This window comes from Microchirus variegatus (assembly GCF_963457635.1).
Source record: "Microchirus variegatus genome assembly, chromosome: 13".
NCBI classification, from domain to species: Eukaryota; Metazoa; Chordata; class Actinopteri; order Pleuronectiformes; family Soleidae; genus Microchirus; species Microchirus variegatus.
The window spans coordinates 25,764,800-25,788,568 of record NC_139814.1 but is presented as its reverse complement, the minus strand read 5'-3'; the positions used below and the strand labels follow the sequence as shown (position 1 = coordinate 25,788,568).

At 41.0% G+C, this 23,769-nt stretch overlaps 1 protein-coding gene across 1 annotated transcript; it reads left to right on the top strand.

Annotated features, from left to right (window-relative positions):
* Positions 1 to 23,177, top strand: kcng2 (potassium voltage-gated channel, subfamily G, member 2; the record flags this gene model as incomplete). The annotated part of the gene is made up of 2 exons (XM_083899350.1): positions 1 to 783; positions 22,353 to 23,177. 2 exons carry the CDS (start codon positions 1 to 3, stop codon positions 23,175 to 23,177), a joined length of 1,608 nt encoding a protein of 535 aa, XP_083755476.1.
* Between the last annotated feature and the right edge of the window lie 592 nt (positions 23,178 to 23,769).

Sequence of the window (23,769 nt, the reverse complement as noted above, 5' to 3'; positions counted from 1 at the left end):
ATGTACCAGGAAGTGGCCTTCCTGGCAGGCAGCACTGACCACCAGTTCACCAGCTTCCGCTTCGACCATGTCAAGAACCCAAAGGAGGTCGTGCCCAAGAAGGGTCTGTTCTACAAGCGAGCCCAGCTCCTGCCGCCGCGGCAACAGGACGGAGACGAGCGCGACCTGGCCGACGGCGCCGCCATCATCAACGTGGGCGGAATCAAATACCGCATCCCGTGGTCGACGCTGGAGGAGTTCCCGCTGTCGAGGCTGGGGAAACTGCGCGGCTGCAGCAACGAGGCGGAGATCATGGACGTGTGCGACGACTACGACTGCAGCCGCAACGAGTACTTCTTCGACCGGAGCCCGTCGGCGTTTCGCACCATCGTCACTTTCCTGGCGGCGGGGAAGCTGCGGCTGCTGAGGGAGATGTGCGCCATGTCCTTCCAGGAGGAGCTGCTCTACTGGGGCGTGGAGGAGAACAGCCTGGACTGGTGCTGCCTCAGGAAGCTGCGACTCCGGCAGGAGGAGTACAAGGAGCAGCAGAGGCTGGAGGAGGAGGAGGCCGAGCTCACCTCGCCGCAGTCCTGCGAGGAGAGCCAGCAGCCGTCGGCGGAGACGTCGGCGCAGGAGGAGGCGCAGCCGGGCGGCTGCATGCGGAGGCTGAGGGACATGGTGGAGAACCCCCACTCGGGCGTTCCAGGGAAGATCTTCGCCTGTCTGTCCGTGTTATTTGTAGCCATCACCGCTGTGACATTGTGTGTCAGCACCATGCCCGACCTCAGAGCGGAGGAGGAGAGGGTGAGTTCTCGCAGTCTCGATCGGATGTGACGTGGTTTCATTGGCTGATTGAGTTTCACTTGTCCAAAATGTCCGCCGTCATTAGTCTCTCGCGTCCCACGTTAGCTTTCTACGGAAGAGGAATAGGGCCACACAGGCATTTTATTCTCGGAAACTCAGAATTCTGACTTTTAACTCAGAATTCTGACTTTAAACTCAGAATTCTTTAAATTCCGAATTCCTTAAACTCAGAATTCTTTAAATTCCGAATTCCTTAATCTCAGAATTCTGACTTTAAAACTCAGAATTCTTTAAAATAATTTAAAGAATTCATATTCTGAGAATACAGTCAGAATTCTAAATTTAAAGAATTCTGAGTTTAAAGTCAGAATTCTGAGTTTAAGTCAGAATTCTGAGAATAAAGTCAGAATTCTGACTTAAACTCAGAATTCTTTAAAATCAGAATTCCTTAATCTCAGAATTCTGACATTCAAACTCAAAATTCTTTAAATTCAGAAGTCTGACTTTTAAACTCAGAATTCTGAGAATAAAGTCAGAATTCTGACTTAAACTCAGAATTCTTTAAAATCAGAATTCCTTAATCTCAGAATTCTGACATTCAAACTCAAAATTCTTTAAATTCAGAAGTCTGACTTTTAAACTCAGAATTCTGAGAATAAAGTCAGAATTCTGACTTAAAGTCAGAATTATTTAAAATCAGAATTCCTTAATCTCAGAATTCTGACATTAAAACTCAAAACTCTTTAAATTCAGAATTCTGACTTAAACTCAGAATTCTGACTTAAACTCATCGGAATTCTGACTTTAAAACTCATCGGAATTCTGACTGTAAAACTCATCAGAATTCTGACTTTAAAACTCAGGATTCTTTAAATTCAGACTTAAACTCGTCAGAATTCTGACTTTAAAACTCAGGATTCTTTAACTTCAGACTTAAACTCATCAGAATTCTAACTTTAAAACTCATCAGAATTCTGACTTTAAAACCCAGAATTCTGACTTTAAAACTCATCAGAATTCTGACTTTAAAACCCAGAATTCTGACTTTAAAACTCATCAGAATTCTAAATTAAAACTCCTCTTCCGTATCTTTCTGACACGTCTGTTGAAGTATTTCTTCAGTATTGCTCAGTAAATCATTTAGAATCCATGATTAAACACAGGCAAACGTTCCAAAAACAAACGTTTGTGTAAGAAATGAAGTTCAGTTGCAGAACAAAAACGTTCAAACCATCACATTGTAAAGTGATTTTTATGCAGGAACACCACAGTTGTGGTTTTACACAAACACATATTTATGAAGACGAGGATTCCCAGCCTCAGGATTTCTTTTCTTTCTTTCCATTTTGTATTATTTCACAACAGCCTAAGGGATGTGTGCGCTTTACAGCTGCTCCAGTCAAATTCATATTATGTTAATGCTGCAGCCCACATACTGAGTCTTTCTGAGCCGGATTGTAAATCAGTGTGACAGAGGCAAAGGCTCAGGGAGAACCAGGCTTCCCCTCTGTGCACTTGAAAGCCAGAATATTGTGCGTCTTCCCTCGTTTGTTGCAGCAGCACATTTCCCTCACATCAACATGAGATCCATACGCTTTAAATTAGGTCTCTTATAATGGACAAAAACAAAACATACCGCCAAATGAATGCTGTTTTCACAAAAATCCCACAGATACTTTTCCCTACACGGTCGAATTTCACTTGACCTGCTTCCAAATAAATGAATATGGAATGAGCTCAAACGAATAAGCAACAAGCTGAGTATTTTTGACGTTACATGAGGATTATGCAAATAAAACCTCTTCTGTGTCGTTAAAAAGGTTTTGTTTACCCAAACCTATGCACACCGCAGCGGCCCAGTAATGCATCCTTGATGTTATCATCCAAAGTCACACGATGCATTTTTCTGTGGAAAAACAAGACAAAAACTTGCCATTCATTCTTTAAACTCATAATTCTGACTTTAATACTCAGAATGATGACTTTAAAACTCCGAATTCTTTAAATTCAAACTTAAACTCATCGGAATTCTGACTTTAAAACTCAGAATTTCTGACTTTAAAACTCAGAATTCAGACTTTAAATCTCAGAATTCTTTAAATTCAGACTTAAACTCATCGGAATTCTGACTTTAAAACTCAGAATTTCTGACTTTAAAACTCATAATTTCTGACTTTAAAACTCATCAGAATTCGGACTTTAAAACTCAGAATTCTGACTTTAAACTCAGAATTCTTCAATCTCAGAATTCGGACTTTAAACTCAGAATTCAGACTTTAAAACTCCAAATTCAGACTTTAAAACTCAGAATTCAGACTTTAAAACTCAGAATGTCTGACTTTAAAACTCAGAATTTCTGACTTTAAAACTCATCAGAATTCTGACTTTAAAAATCGGAATTCTGACTTTGAAACTCAGAATTCAGACTTTAAATCTCAGAATTCTTTAAATTCAGACTTAAACTCATCGGAATTCTGACTTTAAAACTCAGAATTTCTGACTTTAAAACTCAGAATTTCTGACTTTAAAACTCATCAGAATTCGGACTTTAAAACTCAGAATTCTGACTTTAAACTCAGAATTCTTCAATCTCAGAATTCGGACTTTAAACTCAGAATTCAGACTTTAAAACTCCAAATTCAGACTTTAAAACTCAGAATTCAGACTTTAAAACTCAGAATGTCTGACTTTAAAACTCAGAATTTCTGACTTTAAAACTCATCAGAATTCTGACTTTAAAAATCGGAATTCTGACTCCTCTTCTGTATCTTTCTGACACGTCATATGAAGGATTTCTTCAGTATTGCTCAGTAAATCATTTAGAAACCACGATACAACAATAAGAAACAAGCTGAATATTTTTGATGTTATATGAGGATTATGCAAATAAAATCTCTTCTGTGTCGTTAAAAAGGTTTTGTTTACCCACCGCAGCGGCCCAGTAAACAAAACTATGGGACTGTAAACACTCTTAAATGCATCCTTGATGTAATCATCCAAAGTCACACGATGCATTTTGCTGTGGAAAAACTAGACAAAAACTTGCCATTAATTCTTTAAACTCATAATTCTGACTTTAAAACTCATCGGAATTCTGACTTTAAACTCAGAATTCTTTAAAACTCAGAATTCAGACTTTAAAACTCAGAATTCTTTAAATTCAGAATTCAGACTTTAAACTCAGAATTCGGACTTTAAAACTCAGAATTCAGACTTTAAAACTCAGAATTCTTTAAATTCAGACTTAAACTCTTCGGAATTCTGACTTTAAACAGAATTCTTTAAACTCAGAATTCTGACTTTAAACTCAGAATTCAGACTTTATAACTTAGAATTCTTTAAATTCAGACTTAAACTCATCGGAATTCTGACTTTAAACTCAGAATTCCTTAATCTCAGAATTCTTTAATCTCAGAATTACATTACTTTACTTACTAAGTCGACTCTTTAGGGAAATATATATTTATATATGTGTTGGTTTGGTAAAAGCACTTCAGCTTATATTTTTGTTGGATTATTTGACTCCGTGGCCGCGTCCTCGGCTGTTTCTATGAAGTGCGCGACTCTCGAAAAAAAAGGCTAAAGTGCCAAAAAAGCTGAAGCGTTAGCCTCGTCTTCAGTCTCCTTCATCCTGCTGCTCCACACGTGTACAAATCTGCAGCTTTAATTACTGGAATCAGACGAGCAACAGGTTTTTTGGAGACTGTGGACGGTTGAAAACAGTCGCTGTGTGACACCAATTAACCACCCAGAGATGGATGTAGGAGTGAGTCTCACTCCTCCTCCTCCTCCACCTCCTCCTCCTCGACAAGAACATTTGGTGGTGCTGGTGGTTGGTTCATTAAGGAGCAGGAGCCCAGACTGAGAAAAGCCACGGCAGGAAACCCCCATAACGCAAGGGTTTATGGGTATAACGAGGAGCCGACAGGGTGTCATTGTGAGGAAAAATCAGAGTGCAACGGCAACGCACGGGGAGGAAAAAAACCACAAGTCTGACACTTCATGTTCACGTGACCGTTAAAACATCTTTTAATTTGACGACAGGGAGTTTGTATTTGACGTTTTAAAACGTCGACTCAGTCAAAAACAAACGCAGTACGATGGTAATTACTAATATTAATTATTATGTTGTTGAACACTTTGATGGAATCCAAAAATAATGCTTTATCGGTGGCGTCTCCTCGTCCTTCTTAGCTTTGACACAACTGCACACGTTCTCCCTTTGGCACAATAAAACTAACGAAATTATCGTTTCCTCTGTAATAAAATCCTGCGTTTGTTATTATGTTATTTTTATGGCTACAAGGCTGTAAACACTAAAGACGCCTCGACGACGTACCGCGATTTATTCGCTTTTACGCCACATTTGCGTTCACTCAAATGGCTTCCGATTCTAAGGCGGGGTGAACCCTGGACACGTCGCCAGAGACAAACAACCGTTCTACGTCCAAATCAGAGTGTCTAATTTAACCTAATTTACCCAAATCTACATGTTTTTGGTCATGCATACGGTTTAAACACACACGCTTGAGCGAGAGGCGAGTGAGTATGACGAGTGGAAAGTGCCGCGGAGGACCTGTACGTCGCGTAACGTCACGTGTGGGTAGCTATGTTGTCGTCCCATCATAAAAACAAACAAAAACAGATAATGTACTCATTTTTTTCAGATTTCTGATATTGTGTTTAAAAAACAAAAAAAAAAACACACAAATAACAAGCATTTCCTGTTTTGTCCAGTTTAGATTTTTTACATCTGACGCCACGTTACGTGATCCGAAGGTTGAATAACCCGGAAGTGAAAATCAACAAGAGCAAAAAGAAGGCATTTTTATGCAGTATAGTTTACAGAAAGTTTAATTTTTAAAAATGTTTTTTTTTTTTAAATTTATATATATATATATATGTTATTTCTGGTGTTGCACTTTGTAGACGGTCCCTGCGTCTAGTGCCGCGGACAACCTGCCGAAGTAGTACGTCACGTAACGTCACGTGTGGGTATTTACGTTGTTTTCCCATCATAAAAACAAATAAAAACAGATAATGAACTGTTAATTTGATTTTCAAAATAAAACTAAAAAAGAAAGAAATGGATAAGGAGTGTGTTCAAATTAAATTAAAATAATAAAAATAAAATCCTGTTTAGATTTTTACAACAATAACAAACAGACATTTTTATGCGGTTATATAGTTTACAGAAAGTTTAATTTAAAAAAAATTAAAAAATCTTTAAATATCTTTTTTCTGGTGTTGCACTTTGTAGACGGTCCCTGTGCTTTTTCACGTGCAAAAGCATTCAATTTGACTTACTGTTGGCTATTTAAATGTGCAGCAATGCACGATATCATAGCATTTGAATAGACTCTGTCTACCACGTCGCCTGGTAATCCTTGATTTCCACTCTCGCGTGCGCTACACGTCCAGTGTGAACCAGGTGTTCGGGCAGAAACTGGCTTTTTGCAGTGGAAAGCACTTACACACTGTCTCTTTAATGGACTGTGACTCTCTCTCTCTCTGCAGCTGCACTCAGTGACCGAGAGACCTTTCTCTGCCATTATTACAGACGAAAAAGAAAGAAAGAAAGAAATCTGCTCTATGCTGCATTTCACACGGTCCACGCGCTGTGGATTATCCGCCTCACTGTAAGCGTCTTCGAGAAGCGACTTCCTCGTCTTATTTATCTCGCCGAGCGATGGACGTAACCTCTCTCTGACCCGAACAATCCGCTCTGAATGTGAATGTAAATCCCAAGCGTTTTTTAAAAAAGCGCGCCCCAATATGTCACGTCAGGGTCGCCGGAGCTCAGAGAGTGTGGACGGAAGGGAAAATAGAAAATAATTCCTTTCGATGCTACAATAAGACGTCCACTCCTTCCTACATTTACAGTAATTCAGTACAATTTTGAGGGATCGGTACTTTACTCGAGTATCATTTTTGGGGGATACTCATGACTTTACTCAAGTACATTTTAAGGGGTTAATATTGTACTCTTTACTCCAATACGTTTCTATCCATAACCGTGAGTACCCTAGTTACTTCTTCTACAAAAAAATTAAAGGTACATTATGTAATAAATCATAAAATCCTCCTAATATGTCACAGAGACTCGGGAATAATGTTCATATAACAAACTGAACTCACCAACAACAACAGTACAGACAAAATATTTGCATTTAAAACATTTTTTTTTTGCAGACTGCAAATCATGTTTATGTTTTGAAATCATGTTTTTGCGTCATGTGGCGCCACCTTCCGCCGTCTACCAATCATTGCAGTCGGTAGAGTCTCAGCTGCCGAGCAACCACGGGTTGCCAGTAACGTCAGGAAACGAAACCAAAAAGACCTCGGTGTTTTGAATTTGAGTGTAGTAACCGTTTTTGGCCACATTCTTACATATGGCGCCTTTAAATCAGCTTTAATGAAGTTTCTACATGCTTTTCAGTTCCCTGCCACTGTCTGAATACATGCAGATATTTGGGGATTAGGCAAGTTGGACACTCTCTAAATCAGGGGTTCTCAAAGTGTTGATACCTGAGGGCCAATTTAGGAACCCAACATTGGACTGAGGGCCGCCAAAGGAAAAAGAAAACATAAAGAAATCCCATTTGTAATAACTGTAATGACCAGATTGCAGTTGTACAGTTTACACTTATCGATCTGTATCCAGTAATGTCCAATAAACATTTAACAAGCTTAGTAGCTCCTGGATTAAAACTGTCAACTGTAATTCACTTGCGGGGCCGCCAGAAATGTTTCTGCGAGCCGCCATTGGCCCGCGGGCCGCACTTTGAGAACCAACGCTCTAACTAGATGGACTGGTGACCTGTCCAGGGTGAAAACCCAACCTTTGGCACTACTGGGATCGGCACCATTTGATGTATTTTTGCGACGCACAGCACATTGGTCGTTTAAACGCGCTGTAGATCGGATTGTGGATCTGAAGAAATAGTCGCCAGACGCACGTTTTTACAGCCTTTTCCCTCATAAACGACTCAGTTGACGGCGATGAAGAGCAACGCGTCAACAACAAATGGAGACACAGTCGAGGTACAGCGGCGTTTTTTACTCGCGCTCCGGTTGCGACGGCTGTAATTGTGAGCGCTCCCTGCCTCAACAAGCCTCTCAGCTCATTGAATTGGACGCCGCTTGCGTTACGGCTTCTCCCGTTACCATAGAAGCGTTTGCATTAGCGAGCGTCTCGGCTCGGAGTCGCCTGCCATTATCTCAGACAATGGCCACGTCTAAAATATGTAACCACCGGTAAAAAAAAAAAAAAAAAAAAAAAAAAAACCCACAGAAAGGAAGCACTTTGCTGTGGAGGAAAAAGATGAGAGATGATTCTCTCTCTGGAGCTGCAGCCGAGCCACAAATCAAATCCAAACACCAGACTCAGGGGAGCGAGCTTTCAACTCAAGTCCAAATAAACTGAGAAATGGTTTTATTTCCAACATCAATCATCATTTTTTTCCCACTTGGATGATGAAGAAGTGGCAAAGGAAAGCACAAAACAGCAGGAACAGCCAGTCTTGTCCTGCATTACCACGGCTCTGTGACAAAAGCAGTAATATTTGATGTATTGTATTGTATCGTCAGAAAGTGAAGCCAGTGTGGCAGTGTTTGAAACCTGCATTCTCTTAAATGGCCATAAGGGGGTAGCAAAAAGGAATTTGGAATATTGTAATATTGAGCAATTACAATCCTTCAGGGAAGCCGTGTGTCATTTGTTCATTCAACATGAAAGGGAAAATTAAAAACAAACAAACAAACAGATAATTAACTGTTAGTATTGATTTTCAAAATAAAATTTTAAATGAAAAAAAAAAAGTTCCCAATTTTTCTAATTTTGATTTTTACATCTAACGCAAGTTACGTAACTCGAAGGTTGTGTATTCAACATGAAATGAAAAAAAAAGAAAAAAAAAAAAGATAATGAACTGTTAATTTGATTTTCAAAATAAAATAAAAAATGAAAAAACGGATAATGACAATTTTTTCCCCAATTTATGATATTGTGTTAAAATTAAAAACTCGGAACAACAAGCATATCCACGTTTCGTCCAGTTTTTATTATTTTTATATCTAACGCAAGTTACGTGATTCGAAGGTTGCGTAACCCGGAAGTGACCTGTGACAGGGGGAGGAGCTTCACGCGGGACAGCGAGTCTTAAAATCAACAAAAACAGAGAACAGTTTACCTAAAGTTGAATAATTTTTCTGGTGTTGCACTTTGTAGACGGTCCCTGCACTGCGGGGCGTCACTGACGACTGCACGTTAGCTCTTTCTGTTCAAAGCGCTAAACGTTGTAGCTCGTCGTCTGCGTTGCTATGATTCAAAATATGACGCGTGTGTGTGTGTTTCAAGAGTGTTTTCGAGAGTTCAAATCTGTCAATATCTTTACTTAAACATCACTTTCGCAAAAGTTCCGGTCGCGTAACTCGCGTTCGATGGAAAAATCAAAAGTGGACGAAACGGGAAACGCTCGATATCTGAGTGCAATAACGGAAATTGGGGGGGAAAAAAACTAACGTTATCTGATTTTTCGTTTCCTTTTGAACGACAGATTTCTGGGTTTTCTTCCACACAGCACGATTCAGCCTGTAAACAATGATCTCATGTAGAGGGAAATATTGGACTGACTGGATGTCGAATGAAAACACTTAGCGGACAAACTCCAGTCTGAAAACACTGGTCCATTTGCACGATAATCAAAGACGATAGATAATAGAAGAGTATAAATAAAGCATGACATTATTATTGGTACCGGGACTGCTATGAATTCAATACGTTTCCTGCTGTGAAGTGGATGAGCTCTCGGCGGTGTTCCAAATGTGATTACATCTGGTCAGAGCTGGTCAACACAAAAACAAAACACCACTTTGTGTTTGCAGTCGTTTATCGAATCACAGCCAAACAGAAACCGATGAACATTAACCTCTGAAAGAAGCAAAATGAAGTCCTGAAACCAGATCACGGCGGAGCTTATTGTGCCGCGTTGATTATTTCTGTTGCTTTGTGCTCATCAGTCAAGTGCAGCAGGTTCACACACACGCACGCACGCACACACGCACGCGCACGCACACACACACACACACACACACACACACACACACTTGTACTTGCTGCATACTGAGGACCGGGGTTGCTGACAAAGTGAGGACCAGCATTTCCACTTTATAAATCAACACAATTACAAGTATCTACTTCATGAATGACATCGATAAAGAACTACTGGGTGCAGTACCATAAAATGTCTGCAGGTGGCGGCCCAGAGCAAATCGTGTGTGAAACACCAGGGGCTGGAAGACGGGTTTTTTTCTACCAAATTTTTTTTTTCTACCAAAAAACAGAGTATAGCATGTTTACAACCTAAGGAAGTGATTTGAATGAATACAAAGTGAGGACCGGCCAAAATGTCCCCATTTCGTAAAAGTGTCCTCACTTTGTTGGTTAAAAACCCTCACTGGTCCTCAATATGCCGCAAGTACAAGAACACACACGCACACACACGCACACACACTCTTGTACTTGCTGCATCCTGAGGACCGGGTGTAAGAGCTGACAAAGTGACTTTATAAATCAACATGATTACAAATACCTACTTCATCTATAAAGATCTACTGGGTGCAGTACCATAGCATGTCTGCAGATGGAGCCCCAGAAAAACACAGAAAGTGTGTTGAAACACCAGGGCTGGAAAACCGTGTTTTTGTAACAAAATTGAAGACCTAAAATCAGAGTATAGCATGTTTACAAACTAAGGAAGTGATTTCAATGAGGACCGGCCAAAATGTCCTCACCTCGTAAAAATGACCTCACTTTGTTGGTTTAAAAACCCTCACTGGTCCTCAGTGTGCCACAAGTACAAGAACACACACACACACACACACACACACATATTCTTGTACTTTCTGCATACTGAGGACTGGGTTGCTGACAAAGTGAGGACCAGCATTTCCACTTTATAAATCAACTCAATTACAAATATCTACTTCATTAATTACATCTACAAAGAACTACTGGTTGCAGTACCATAAAATGTCTGCAGGTGGAGCCCCAGAGCAAAAAGGGCTGGAAAACTTTTTCGAGTATGATTAATTTTTTTTTTTAATTTTTGGTCCAAAGTTTTACAAAAAACGTCATACTATACTGTCGTCCAAAACTAAAAAAAAAAATTTGACCCAAATTTTTTGGTCCAAAATTTTACAAAAACGTCATACTGTACTATGTCGTCCAAAAGTTGAAAAAAAAATTCAAAAAAAAAATTTGGTCCAAAATTTGACAAATAAGTCATACTATATACTATCTCATCCAAGAATTATTATTATTTTATTTTTTTAATTGAGTATAGCATGTTGTAGCAAACTAAGGAAGTGATTTCAATGAAAACAAAGTGAGAACTGGCAAAAATGTCCTCACTCTGTAAAAATGACCTCACTTTGTTGGTTTAAAAACCCTCAGTGGTCCTCAGTATGCTGCAAGTACAAGAACGCACACACACACACACACACACACACACACACACACACACACACACACACACACACACACACACACACACACACACACACACACACACACACACACACACACACACACACACACACACACACACACACACACACACACACACACACACACACACACACACACACACACCTGACACACACACACAGAGACAACAGCCCATCAATATTGATGGTACTTTAGATTAAATGTAACTTTAATGACTCCCCAGGGGGAGCTGTGTTCCACAGCAGCAGCAGAGGACAGAATAAATAACCGTGTACGGGCATAAAGTGAAAAAGACTCCGAGAACCTATTTTTTTGCAGCCCTCGAGTCGATGATTCAGCAATAACCGTTTTAGGGCGAACAATGCCGTGCACATATATATATATATATATATATATATTTATATATATGCAGAGCTGCAGACACACGACTGTAGTTAAAGGTAACACGATGAACTACATGATGATATCACTGCAGACTGCAGCCAAACACAAGCGTCGTATAATAAATACACCGGTGACGGCGTGGTCAAGGCCGTCAGATTTATAGCAGCGTTTTCAATGCTATTGAAAAATAAATAATAAAACGCGAGGGAAGACTTTAATCAGTCTCCTCAGCGGTATAATACGTATAATACGTCATATTTTGACGACTGTGTCGTGAATAATCTGGGTTTGAGCGACCGATTAACGTTTTAATCACACACACGCGACAACCGAATAACGTCGATTTATAACGACTGATTTACTGTATTTGGTTGTGTATTCAACAGGTAAGGATAAATAAAAAAAAAACGGATAATGACATTTTTTTTTCCAATTTATGATTGATTGTGTTCAAATTTAAAAACTCGGAACAACAAACATATCCACGTTTCGTCTAGTTTTAAAAAAAATAATTTTTACATTTAACGCAAGTTACGCGATTCGAAGGTTGTGTAACCCGGAAGTGACCTGGGAAAGGGGGAGGAGCTTCACGCAGCACAACAATTGCTGCAAATCAACAATAACAAAAAAATAAATTTTTATGCTTTTATGCATTAAAATTTACAGAAAGTTGAATAATTTTAAAAAAAATTCTTTTTTCTGGTGATGCACTTTACACACGGTCCCTGCACTACGGTTTCACCGACGGGGCTCTTTTTGACGAAAGCGCTAAACGTTGTAGCTCGTTGTCTACATAAAAAAAAAACAACAGTGTTTTTTAAGACTTTAAATCTGTGAATATCTTTCTAACTTTTTGCTCAAACGTCACGAAAACGACTGATTTACTGTATTTGGACTGGCGTCACATTCATTCTCCGTTGCCCCCGTTTCCTCCAGTAGATACTGTAGGTTTCTCTTAAATCCTGGCTGCTTCTTTGCAGATTTGCTGTCATCACTTTCTCCCCCTCAGACATCCTGGTTACTCAGAATAATCTCAAAGCCAGTGTCAGCACGAGTGTCACAGATTCCATACAGGAAGTTATTTTTAAAGGACGGCGGTGGTGAAGGAAGAGGAAGAGGAATTAAGATGGAAATAGAAACATATATACTTGACTTGTCAGCTTTTTTTTTTTTAATTACGCGGCAGACAAGCGCGAGACCCTAACGCTTTTTGAACGCGTCGTTACCCGCCCGTGACACCGGATATCGGCGCGTAAGAGGCCGCGAGGCGTTTGGCACAACCCCCAAAACACAGACGCACAAAAGCAAGACGACGCGGGTTCACGGTTCGGTCAGAACGGAACAAAAGCCTTTCTGCAAACACGCAATCAGGGGCGCAGCTTGTGAACAGGCAGGGCCGGCGACTGCTCGGGGCCCCGCGAGCCGATAGGGGGCCCCGAGCCGATAGGGGGGCCCCCGACACTCGGAGCCTCAGGGCTGTTTTTACTGAAATATGTCCATCTATTTACAGTATTTTATTGTTCTATATATTTGTATTGTTTTATAATTCTTTACGGTATAATGCATTTTTTTTTTACTAAGTTTATATAGTTTTATTTAAGCTATTTACAGTATTTTATTGTTTTATAATTCTTTACGGTGTAATGCATTTTTTTTTTACTAAGTTTATATAGTTTTTTATAAGCTATTTACAGTATTTTATTGTTTTATAATTCTTTACGGTGTAATGCATTTTTTTTTACTAAGTTTATATAGTTTTATTTAAGCTATTTACAGTATTTTATTGTTTTATAATTCTTTACGGTGTAATGCATTTTTTTTTTACTAAGTTTATATAGTTTTATTTAAGCTATTTACAGTATTTTATCGTTTTATAATTCTTTACGGTGTAATGCATTTTTTTTTTACTAAGTTTATATAGTTTTTTATAAGCTATTTACAGTATTTTATTGTTTTATAATTCTTTACGGTGTAATGCATTTTTTTTTTACTAAGTTTATATAGTTTTTTATAAGCTATTTACAGTATTTTATTGTTTTATAATTCTTTACGGTGTAATGCATTTTTTTTACTAAGTTTATATAGTTTTTTTTATAAGCTATTTACAGTATTTTATTGTTTTTTAATTCTCTACGGTGTAATGCATTTTTTTTTTACTAAGTTTATATAGTTTTTTATAAGCTATTTACAGTATTTTATTGTTTTATAATTCTTTACGGTGTAATGCATTTTTTTTTTTACTAAGTTTATATCGTTTTTTATAAGCTATTTACAGTATTTTATTGTATATTTTCATATACTTTTTAATTACAGGGTTTTTCCATGTTATTTCATTCATTTTGAAAAAAAAAAAAATATATATATTTGAACTGAAGGAAGGGCCCCCTGGGAATTTTTGCTTAGGGCCCCCACAGACTCTAGAATCACCCCTGCACGCAATATGTGGATAAGGTAAATTAAACAATGGTTGTTTGTGCCTCTGTGATGGACTTGGCCACATGACCAGGGCGTGATTGACACCGCACCCCCCGCCGTGACCCTCACGCGGAGGATAAAGCGGTAGAAGACGGACGGAAATGGAATAAAGGAAGCGACGGCGAGGTAAACAAAGAACTCTGACAAAGGAGGCAGACGGGGACACAAGAGAGAAAAAAGTAAAATAAGTTACCTTGGCTGAGCTGAGAAGGCCGAGTGTTTGTCAGGGCAGGAAAACAAAACAATATGGTCCAGGTGTGAGGGAGTGAGTGGCACTCTGGGTAATCTGCAGCAGGTGAGTGGGAGGGGAAACCAGGTAAAAGGGGGTTTCTCTGGCCAACCTGCAGGGGCACAAGACAATCAGACACAGCAACAAAAAAAAACAGGAGGAGATTTTTCTGCAGATTTCTAACGTCCAGGGCTGGCCCAAGGCATAAGCGAACTGAGCCGCTGCTAAGGGCCCCGTGACCACTAGAGGGCCCCCAAGAGCAATTAACTCAAAAACAGTTTTTAAAAAGTTTGGATTGCTGGAGTTTATTTAGAATATTTCTCCCCATTTTTACCAAAGCTTTTTCCACAATTTTTACATAGTTTTCAGATGCGATTATATAACTTTATATTTGATTTATAAACCATTTTCTCCCCCCCCCCCCCGTTTATACACCGTTTGGTTTTATGTATTGACTCTCTGTGTCGCCAGTAGGGGGAGTTGCTGATTTTGCCAAATATTAAAAGGCGTCATATGTAAGAATGTGGCCAAAAACGGTTACTACACTCAAATTCAAAACACAGAGGTCTTTTAAGGTTTCCTTTTCTGACGTAACTGGCAACCCGTGGTTGCTCGGCATCTGAGACTCTACTGCCTGCAAAGATTGGTAGACGGCCGTAGGTGGCGCCACATGACGCCAAAACATGATTTCAAAACATAAACATGATTTCAAAACATAAACATGATTTCAAAACATAAACATGATTTATAGTCTGCAAAATATATTTTTTAATGCAAATATTTTGTCTGTACTGTTGTTGTTGGTGAGTTCAGTTTGTTATATGAACATTATTCCTGAGTCTCTGTGACATATTAGGAGGATTTTATGGCCAGTTGCTTTAGATGTATTACATAATGCACCTTTAATTGAAAGATTTTTCTGTAAGTTTGCAAATCTGGTGTCTGCTTCCGTGCAACAAAAAAGTTCTCACATTTAGTTTTACAAGTGTATTCGTGACAGAGTAGAATAAGTAGAATAGCTTTAGTATAGTCGGTGTGTGAATGATCACTAATCATTATTATTGGCAGTAACAACAGGGCCCCAAAATCACATTTTGCTTAGGGCCCCATGGAGGCTTGGGCCGGCCCTGCTAACGTCACCAAACTAAACATACAGTAGACGCTGACTTCCATGTCCTGTCCTTTAAATGGACCAGAATGTGCGTCTGCGCTTATTTAGTCGATTAGATTCATAAAACGACGACAAAGCTGCAATGCTATAACCTTTAAAAACGAGATTTAAACCATTCTCACTGTGGTTGAGTTTAGTTTTTCCACGTTTCCCAGGACACAATTTAAGACAAGAGCGACGGAGGCGTTTTGTGTTTCATCTCCAAGCTCCACCGAGCCTCTGTTGTGTTGTTGTTGTTGTTGTTGTTGTTGCGTGGTTTAGGGGAGAAAAGAAAGAAAGGAAGTAAAACAAGCTTATTGTTCTTCTTTAGGGTTTTTACGGTGGTTGATAAAACAGTTGAAACGTATATTATTGTTGTTTGTGAGCGTTAACAGTCAAAGGTGCATTTTAACTAGACAGATGTGTGTGTGTGTGTGTGTGTGTGTGTGTCAGAGACATATTTACAGGGATCAGAGCTTGTTTGTATTGTTTGTTTTTACACGCTTGTCTTCAGCTGTGACAGGGTCAGAGTCAGATCGCTCGCATGGTTAATTGCGTGGTTTTTAATTTGATCCTCTGTGGTTCCGTGCACATCAGAGGACGCTCGGTGCTGGAAGGGAGTGGAGAAAAAAAGCACTCAGCCAGAAAGCCGCTGACAGAGAACAATAAAATAAAATATTCAAGCTAAATGTGTCACACACACTCCCCTGTGGATGCTGAAGATGGCACAGACCCGGTCAGCTTGAGAAAAACATACAAGCCCCTCGTGGATTTGTCGTATATACGAGTTGATTTTGTTTTGGGCTGAAACGACAGCTTGTGGTGGAGGAGATGGATTTCACCTCGTGATGCAAAAAATAAAAGCACAGCGAGATTGCGTCGTGTGAGGGAAACTGATCGGAGGTGGAGAAATAGTTGTGTCGAGGACTGGCATCGGGAACGTGAGGATTCAGCGATGGCTGGGTAATAAAGGGATCAAGAGATTTGAAAGATTTGGAATCTGTCTTTGTACCAGAAATATTTTATTTCAAATTACTGCAAATTTGGGGATTAGGTAATCTGAAACTCAGCTCACTGTCAAAGTGCATCAGGGCAAATGGATCATTTCCTGATTTTCAAAAATTCATTAAAATTATTCCTTAAGAGGTTTGCAAATATTTTCAACTGATCCTTGTTCAGGGCGATGCCGACTATTATGATGGTGAATTTCAAGTCATTCCGAGATACTTTTTTTTTTTGAGAAGAAACTCAGCTCACTGTCAAAGTGCATCAGAGCAAGTGGATAATTTCCTGATTTTCAAAAATTCATTAAAATTATTCCTTATGAAGTTTGCAAATATTTTCAACTGATCCTTGTTCAGGGCGATGCCGACTATTATGATGGTAAATTTCAAGTCATTATGAGATACTTTTTGTTTTTGAGAAGAAACTCAGCTCACTGTCAAAGTGCATCAGGGCAAATGGATCATTTCCTGATTTTCAAAAATTCATTAAAATTATTCCTTAAGAGGTTTGCAAATATTTTCAACTGATCCTTGTTCAGGGCGATGCCGACTATTATGATGGTGAATTTCAAGTCATTCCGAGATACTTTTTTTTTTTGAGAAGAAACTCAGCTCACTGTCAAAGTGCATCAGAGCAAGTGGATAATTTCCTGATTTTCAAAAATTCATTAAAATTATTCCTTATGAAGTTTGCAAATATTTTCAACTGATCCTTGTTCAGGGCGATGCCGACTATTATGATGGTAAATTTCAAGTCATTATGAGATACTTTTTGTTTTTGAGAAGAAACTCAGCTCACTGTCAAAGTGCATCAGGGCAAATGGATTATTTCCTGATTTTCAAAAATTCATGAAAATTATTCCTTAAGAGATATGCAAATATTTTCAACGCATCCTTGTTCAGGGCGATGCCGACTATTATGATGGTAAATTTCAAGTCATTCTGAGATACTTTTTGTTTTTGAGAAGAAACTCAGCTCACTGTCAAAGTGCATCAGGGCAAATTGATAATTTCCAGGCCATTGGAGACACCGCTTGGTCCATATAATATGACTTGTGTCTCGTCTTCATTAAAGCTCACTCACTCAATCACTCACCTTCTACCATGAAGGAAGGACAGGTTCACCAGTCCATGACAGGGCCACGTTCTGTAGAGACAAACAAATGAAACTTAATTTAAATATCACCATTTTAATTTGATTCGCTGTACTTTCTTGACATGATGTTTGAAAAGGACAGCCATTATGTCACATTCGACTAAAACTAAACTGGATTTCTTAAAGCTTTACTGTAAATGGATTGTATGTGTGCATACGAGAGTGAACGTTAGCTGGGATTGGCACCAGCAACCCTCCAACCCCTCATGTGCAGGATAATGCAGTAGATGACAAGTTAGCGTGGGAACATTTCTCAAAGCCAAGCTAACAGTTTACCACGGAATATAAGAAGAAGTTGGTGTAAGGAAGAAGAAGAAAGCACGGAATGGTGCTTGACATGCTAGCAACTAGCCACCAGCTAATGTTGTTTCAGGTCTTGAAGAAGAATATCTTATCCCTGATTGTTAAAAAAAAAGATCTGAGCTGAACGAGGACTTTATGTGAGCGTGAGAGTGAATATTAGCTAGGATTGGCACCACCAACCCTCCAACCCCCTCACATGCACGATTAACGCAGTAGAGAACAGGTTAGCGAGCATACATTTCTCAAAATCAAGCTAACACACCAAGATAATGTGATTGGGAGCCAAATTACCACTGCTAATATACTTTAAATTAAGTTCCCAACCAGTTTTTACCATGAAATGTAAGAAGAAGTCTGTGTAAGGAAGAAGATGAAGAAAGCACGGAATGGTGCGTGACATGCTAGCAACTAGCCGCCAGCTAATGTTGTTTCGGGTCTTTAATGAAGTAGGTCAACTGTAAAACAATCGATGCTACAATTGATGCTACAAACAATCGCTGATTGTTAAAAATGACCCGGGCTGAACGAGGGCTTTTTGTGAGTGCGTGAGTGAATGACTGAGTGAATATTAGCTGGGATTTGCACCAGCAACCCTCCAACCCCCCCGTGTGCAGGATTAATGCAGTAGACAACGAGTTAGCGAGTGCACATTTGTCAAAGTCAAGCTAACGCACCAAGACAATGTGATTGGGAGCCAAATTACCACTGCTAATATACTTTAAATCTGCACTCTGTGCAAGGAAGAAGAAGAAAGCACGGAACGGTGCTTGACATGCTAGCAGCTAGCCTCCAGCTAATGTTGTTTCAGGTCTTTGATGAAGTAGGTCAACCGTAAAACAATTGATGCTAACAAAGCCGCCGCCGCTGCTCCTCCTCCTAAATGAATAATAAGTTATCGTTGATGGTTAAAAAAGATCGGTTTCCTCCCATATTCCAAGATTTGGGGATTAGCCACATTGGCCGTGGATGATTGTTTGTCTCTTCGTGGCCCTGGAGAGGCTGAATCTTTGCTCCGAAAAAAGATCCACAGATGAGGACAGTCGCTCTCAGATTCTTCTAATTTACTGCACACAAAAGAAGAAGAAGAAGATATAAGAAAACCTTGGCACCACAACACAAGTTCTGAAGGTTGATAATCAAACGGTGGCAGAGACGGCAGCTGTGTGGAGTTACACAGCACTTTACCACGCGCAGCATCAGATCACCCGTTTCAAAGAAGTGAACGACTGACTGATGTTTTCACACTGAAGGCTGCGTTACGGCTGAGCAGAGCGCTGTGATTCCCAGCTGTGATCAAATCCAAACATGTGTGCCAGTCACTTTCACTTGATGAAAATTCAAGCCTACTTTTCCAAATCCTGACTTGGTGAAAAAAAAAACTGCAGCTTCAGTTTTTTTCCCGATCCACGATTCTCACGCTCCCTAATGGCTTTAGCAAGTTTGACGTCTCAAGGGCAAAAAGCTGCGCGGCTGTATGTGCAAACCCCTAAGTGTGTAATTTTTGAAAATGCATGAGCTTTGAATCCAAGACCTCGCAGGTGCTCTGCTGAAAACTGTTGACCGAGCAAGTACGATGGAAAACGTTGGTGAATAAACATGCACACCTGCAGGTGCGGATCTCCACTGTTTCGCTAATGTTGCTGAGTATTTGAACCACGTCACGCAGCAGTGAACGAGGTCTGACGTGGGTCTCTGCTGCAAGTGTTTTCCATCACGCGTGTGTGTCGTTGAAAACACGATGTAGACAAAACAAAACAGCAGTGCAAAAGGGGAAGTGATTACCTCTAACCCACAGGTGTCAAACATGCGGCCCCCCCAATCGATAACATGAGGCCCCCCCACTTAATATTATGTTATAATGAAAACATGGCGCACAACCCCACTGTCTTTTAAACACATACTCAACAGGAAGTCGGCCTTTTTCAATTTTGGCGTCCATTTTGGCTATTTGCGAATCTATGTACAAGTCTATCTACGTTTCTACAAATCTACGTAGGAGCAATGTAAGCATTGTTGTCGGAAAAAAAGGTTTTGCGGATTCAAAACGGCGTGAACATGGCAACCCTTGGCGAATTTAGACCATTCGCCACGATACAGGAATTGCCCGATAACTTCGGCATAGATTGAATGCCACCGAATTTCCCCGAAATTTGTCGAGAAGACCATGCATAGCCTCAACTCAACAGGAAGTCGGCCTTTTTGAATTTTGGTGCCGATGTACAAATGGGATTTCTTTCTGGGTTTTTTTTTCTTTTTGTTTCCTTTGGCGGCCCTCAGTCCAATGTTGGGTTCCTAAATTGGCCTTCGGGTATCACAACTTTGAGAACCCCTGCTTTAAGCGAAGCGAAGTCTTGGAAAGAAATCCAGTAGTAGTTCGGAACAGTGGACTGATCCAAGTGCAGAAGGAGATGGTGCAAGGGTAGGGGGTAAGGTACACTCTTAGAAATAAGGGTTCCAAAAGGGTTCTTCTACAAGGGCTCATGAGGTTCTACCTGGAACCATTTGCTTCTGAAAAACCCTTTTCCTGAAGAAAGGGTTTTTCAAGGGTTCTTGGTAACACTAGATTCAAGATTCAAGATTCAAAGTGTTCATTGTCATATGCACAGTAAAGAAACACGTTTCCCTGTACAATGAAATTCTTACTTTGCTGTCCACTCAAAAATACTAGCATAAAGTAGAAAGAAATGTTTTAAAAAGTATAATATACATAATTAAAAATAGTAAATAAATATTACAAAAAAAACTCAAATAATATATATGCATGAAATAAGTATAAACATGTGCATGACTAAGAAAAACTGTACATAAAGTCCACACTGGTTGTGCAAGATGTTGTGCAACAGATTTAAAGTGAATCAAAATGGTTCCAGTAAGAACCATTTTGATCCAGAGAACCCTTTAAAACACCTTTCCCGAATAAAGGGTTTTAAAAGGGTTGGTGTAAGAGCCACAGGGCAGAAGATGCTCTTGGAAGAGCTGGTTCTTCAAGAACTTCTTTGAAGATAGACAGGGACGCACCCATGTTCTGGTAGCGCTCGGTAGGACGCACAAAAAGAGACTGGATTATCTTGTGCCGAGTGTTTTGACGCTGCCAGACGAGAATCCTTTGATGGACGGAGTAGTCGAGGGGTAACATAAGCCTTCGGGGGAGCATTTAAGTAGCTCGATTGCGGCTGTCCGTCATGGCTGTCGCTCCAAATCTATGGCTCTGTGATCACCGAACGCGTCGTCTGACCTGAAACACGTTATTATGGCTCTGAAATATGACGTAACTAAAACCACGGAAGCTTGTGCCACTTGTGCTACTCAAGACATTCCACTTGCAGAACGTCTAATGGGAGTAGACTTCCGTGTGAAGTACGCGGCCATATACCCACAGAGGAGTTATCCATCCATCCATCCATCCATCCATCCATTATCTACCGCTTTTATCCTCCACATTGGGCGATAGGCGGGGTCACACCCTGGACAGTTCGCCAGTCCATCACAGGACCACATATAGAGACAAACAACCGTTCACTCTCACTCTCACGGTCAATTTAGAGCGACCAATTCACCTAATCCCCATATCGCATGTTTTTGGACTGTGGGAGGAAGCCGGAGAACCCGGAGAAAACCCACGCACACATGGGGAGAACATGGAAACCCCTTGTTCCAAAGTTGTTCCAAAAGGGGCTCGAACCCAGGAACCCGGGTCTTCTTGCTGCAAAGGCAAGAGTGCTAACCACTACACCAACCGTGGGCCCCCAGAGCAGCTATTATTAATAATAATGATACGAAAAAGCATAATCTTGTAATTTTTATTAAACCAGTCTCCTGCAGGGGAGACTTGGCTTAATAAGCGAATAATTTCTTATAATCACAATTTCAAATATTTATGAATCCTCTTGAGCAGCACATGAAAAGAAATCATCATTAAAAGATTCAACAGAAAGAAGAAGCAGTGAGAGGGGAAGAGGGGAGGCAGAAGCTTCAGCTTCATGTACTTTTCAAACGGCTCACACCTCGAGATCACTCAGGCTTTGACGTACGGAGACGTTTCGCTCGATCGAGCTAATCAAAAGCTTTTTGTTATTTTAACGTTTTTCATGAATCTTTCAGCTGTTTTGTGTTTTTGTCGTGCGGGAGAGAGAGAGAAAAAAACAAAAGAACGCGATCACCTTTTTTGTTGTGAGATCAAAACGAGCCAAACCCTCCGCTGTCGACGTCGACATAATTACTGACTCCGCGCTGTGTCTTCGTGTCATCTTTATCTGAAGAGCTTTTGGTCTCGTCAGTGCTGCTGCTGCATAATTCAACACGCCTCCCTCCCCTCTCTAAATGTATGTCTTTTTTGTGTGTTTTTGTCGTCTCCGCAGGGCGAGTGCTCGCAGCGCTGCTTCAACATCTTCGTGCTGGAGACGGTCTGCGTGGCCTGGTTCTCCCTGGAGTTCACGCTGCGATTCATCCAGACGCAGAGCAAGTGCGCGTTCCTGCGCACGCCGCTCAACGTCATCGACGTGGTCGCCATCCTGCCGTACTACATCACCCTCATCGTGGACTCCCTGTCGGTGGGGGGGAAACAGGTGGGCTCGGGGAACAACTACCTGGAGAAGGTGGGGCTGGTGCTGCGGGTGCTGCGAGCCCTGCGGATCTTCTACGTGATGAGGCTGGCGCGGCACTCGCTGGGCTTGCAGACGCTCGGGCTGACGGTGAGGAGGTGCACGCGCGAGTTCGGCCTCCTGCTGCTGTTCCTGTGCGTGGCCATGGCCCTCTACTCCCCGCTGGTGTTCCTGGCCGAGAGCGAACTGGGCGCCAAGCAGGAGTTCACCAGCATCCCCGGGAGCTACTGGTGGGCGGTGATCTCCATGACCACGGTGGGCTACGGCGACATGGTGCCCAGGAGCATCCCCGGCCAGGTGGTGGCGCTCAGCAGCATCCTCAGCGGCATCCTGCTCATGGCCTTCCCGGTCACGTCCATCTTTCACACCTTCTCGCGCTCCTACGTGGAGCTGAAGGAGGAGCAGAGCCGGGCGTCGCGGCAGAAGCCGGACTCCCAGGACAGCACCAAGTCCCAGAACAGCGAGGACTCTCAGGAAACGGACAGCTACCACGGCGTCGCGGAGGCCGCCGCCTCGACTGCACAGAAGAGGAAGTCCTTGGCTGTTAAGAGAGCCGAGATCAGAGCATCCATGCAGACTTAGAGGCTCTAACTTTCCGCCTGAAGGAGGCGACGGCCATCTCTGGGAGTTCAACGACGAAAACAGGAGTTTTTTCTGAGGTATTTTAGACGATGGACGACAATACGATAATCCTTATTATACAAACAAGACAAACTGATGAAAAAAAAACATTCCACATTCTCTCTAACGCCAGACATCAGAGTAGTTCTTCTGTTTCTCATGTAGCTGCATCATGAAAGCACTGTTTTAAATAAAGATGTCAGACATGCAGTGCACTGTCAATGTGGAATCTCGTTTATTTTCAATGTCTTATTTTCAAGCTCGACACCACACCAGACTCAACCCTCCAAAGCCAAAGACGAGCTTACCTCGGCGTCATCGCGTCTCCTCTCGGTTGCCTGGCGACCACATGTCGAGGTCAGGCCTCTGGGAAGTCAGTCGCACTAAGCCAAGAAAAATAAAAGCAGGACATGGACAAAAAAAAACAAGTGCACAATAGAGGCAGAGAAGAAGAATAGAGTGGAGTGGAGTTTGGCGGAGACAAGTGTCAGGGGGTGATGATGATGTGACTGAAGGACAGCAGAAAAGGTCGGTCGGTACAGTAGTGAGAGAG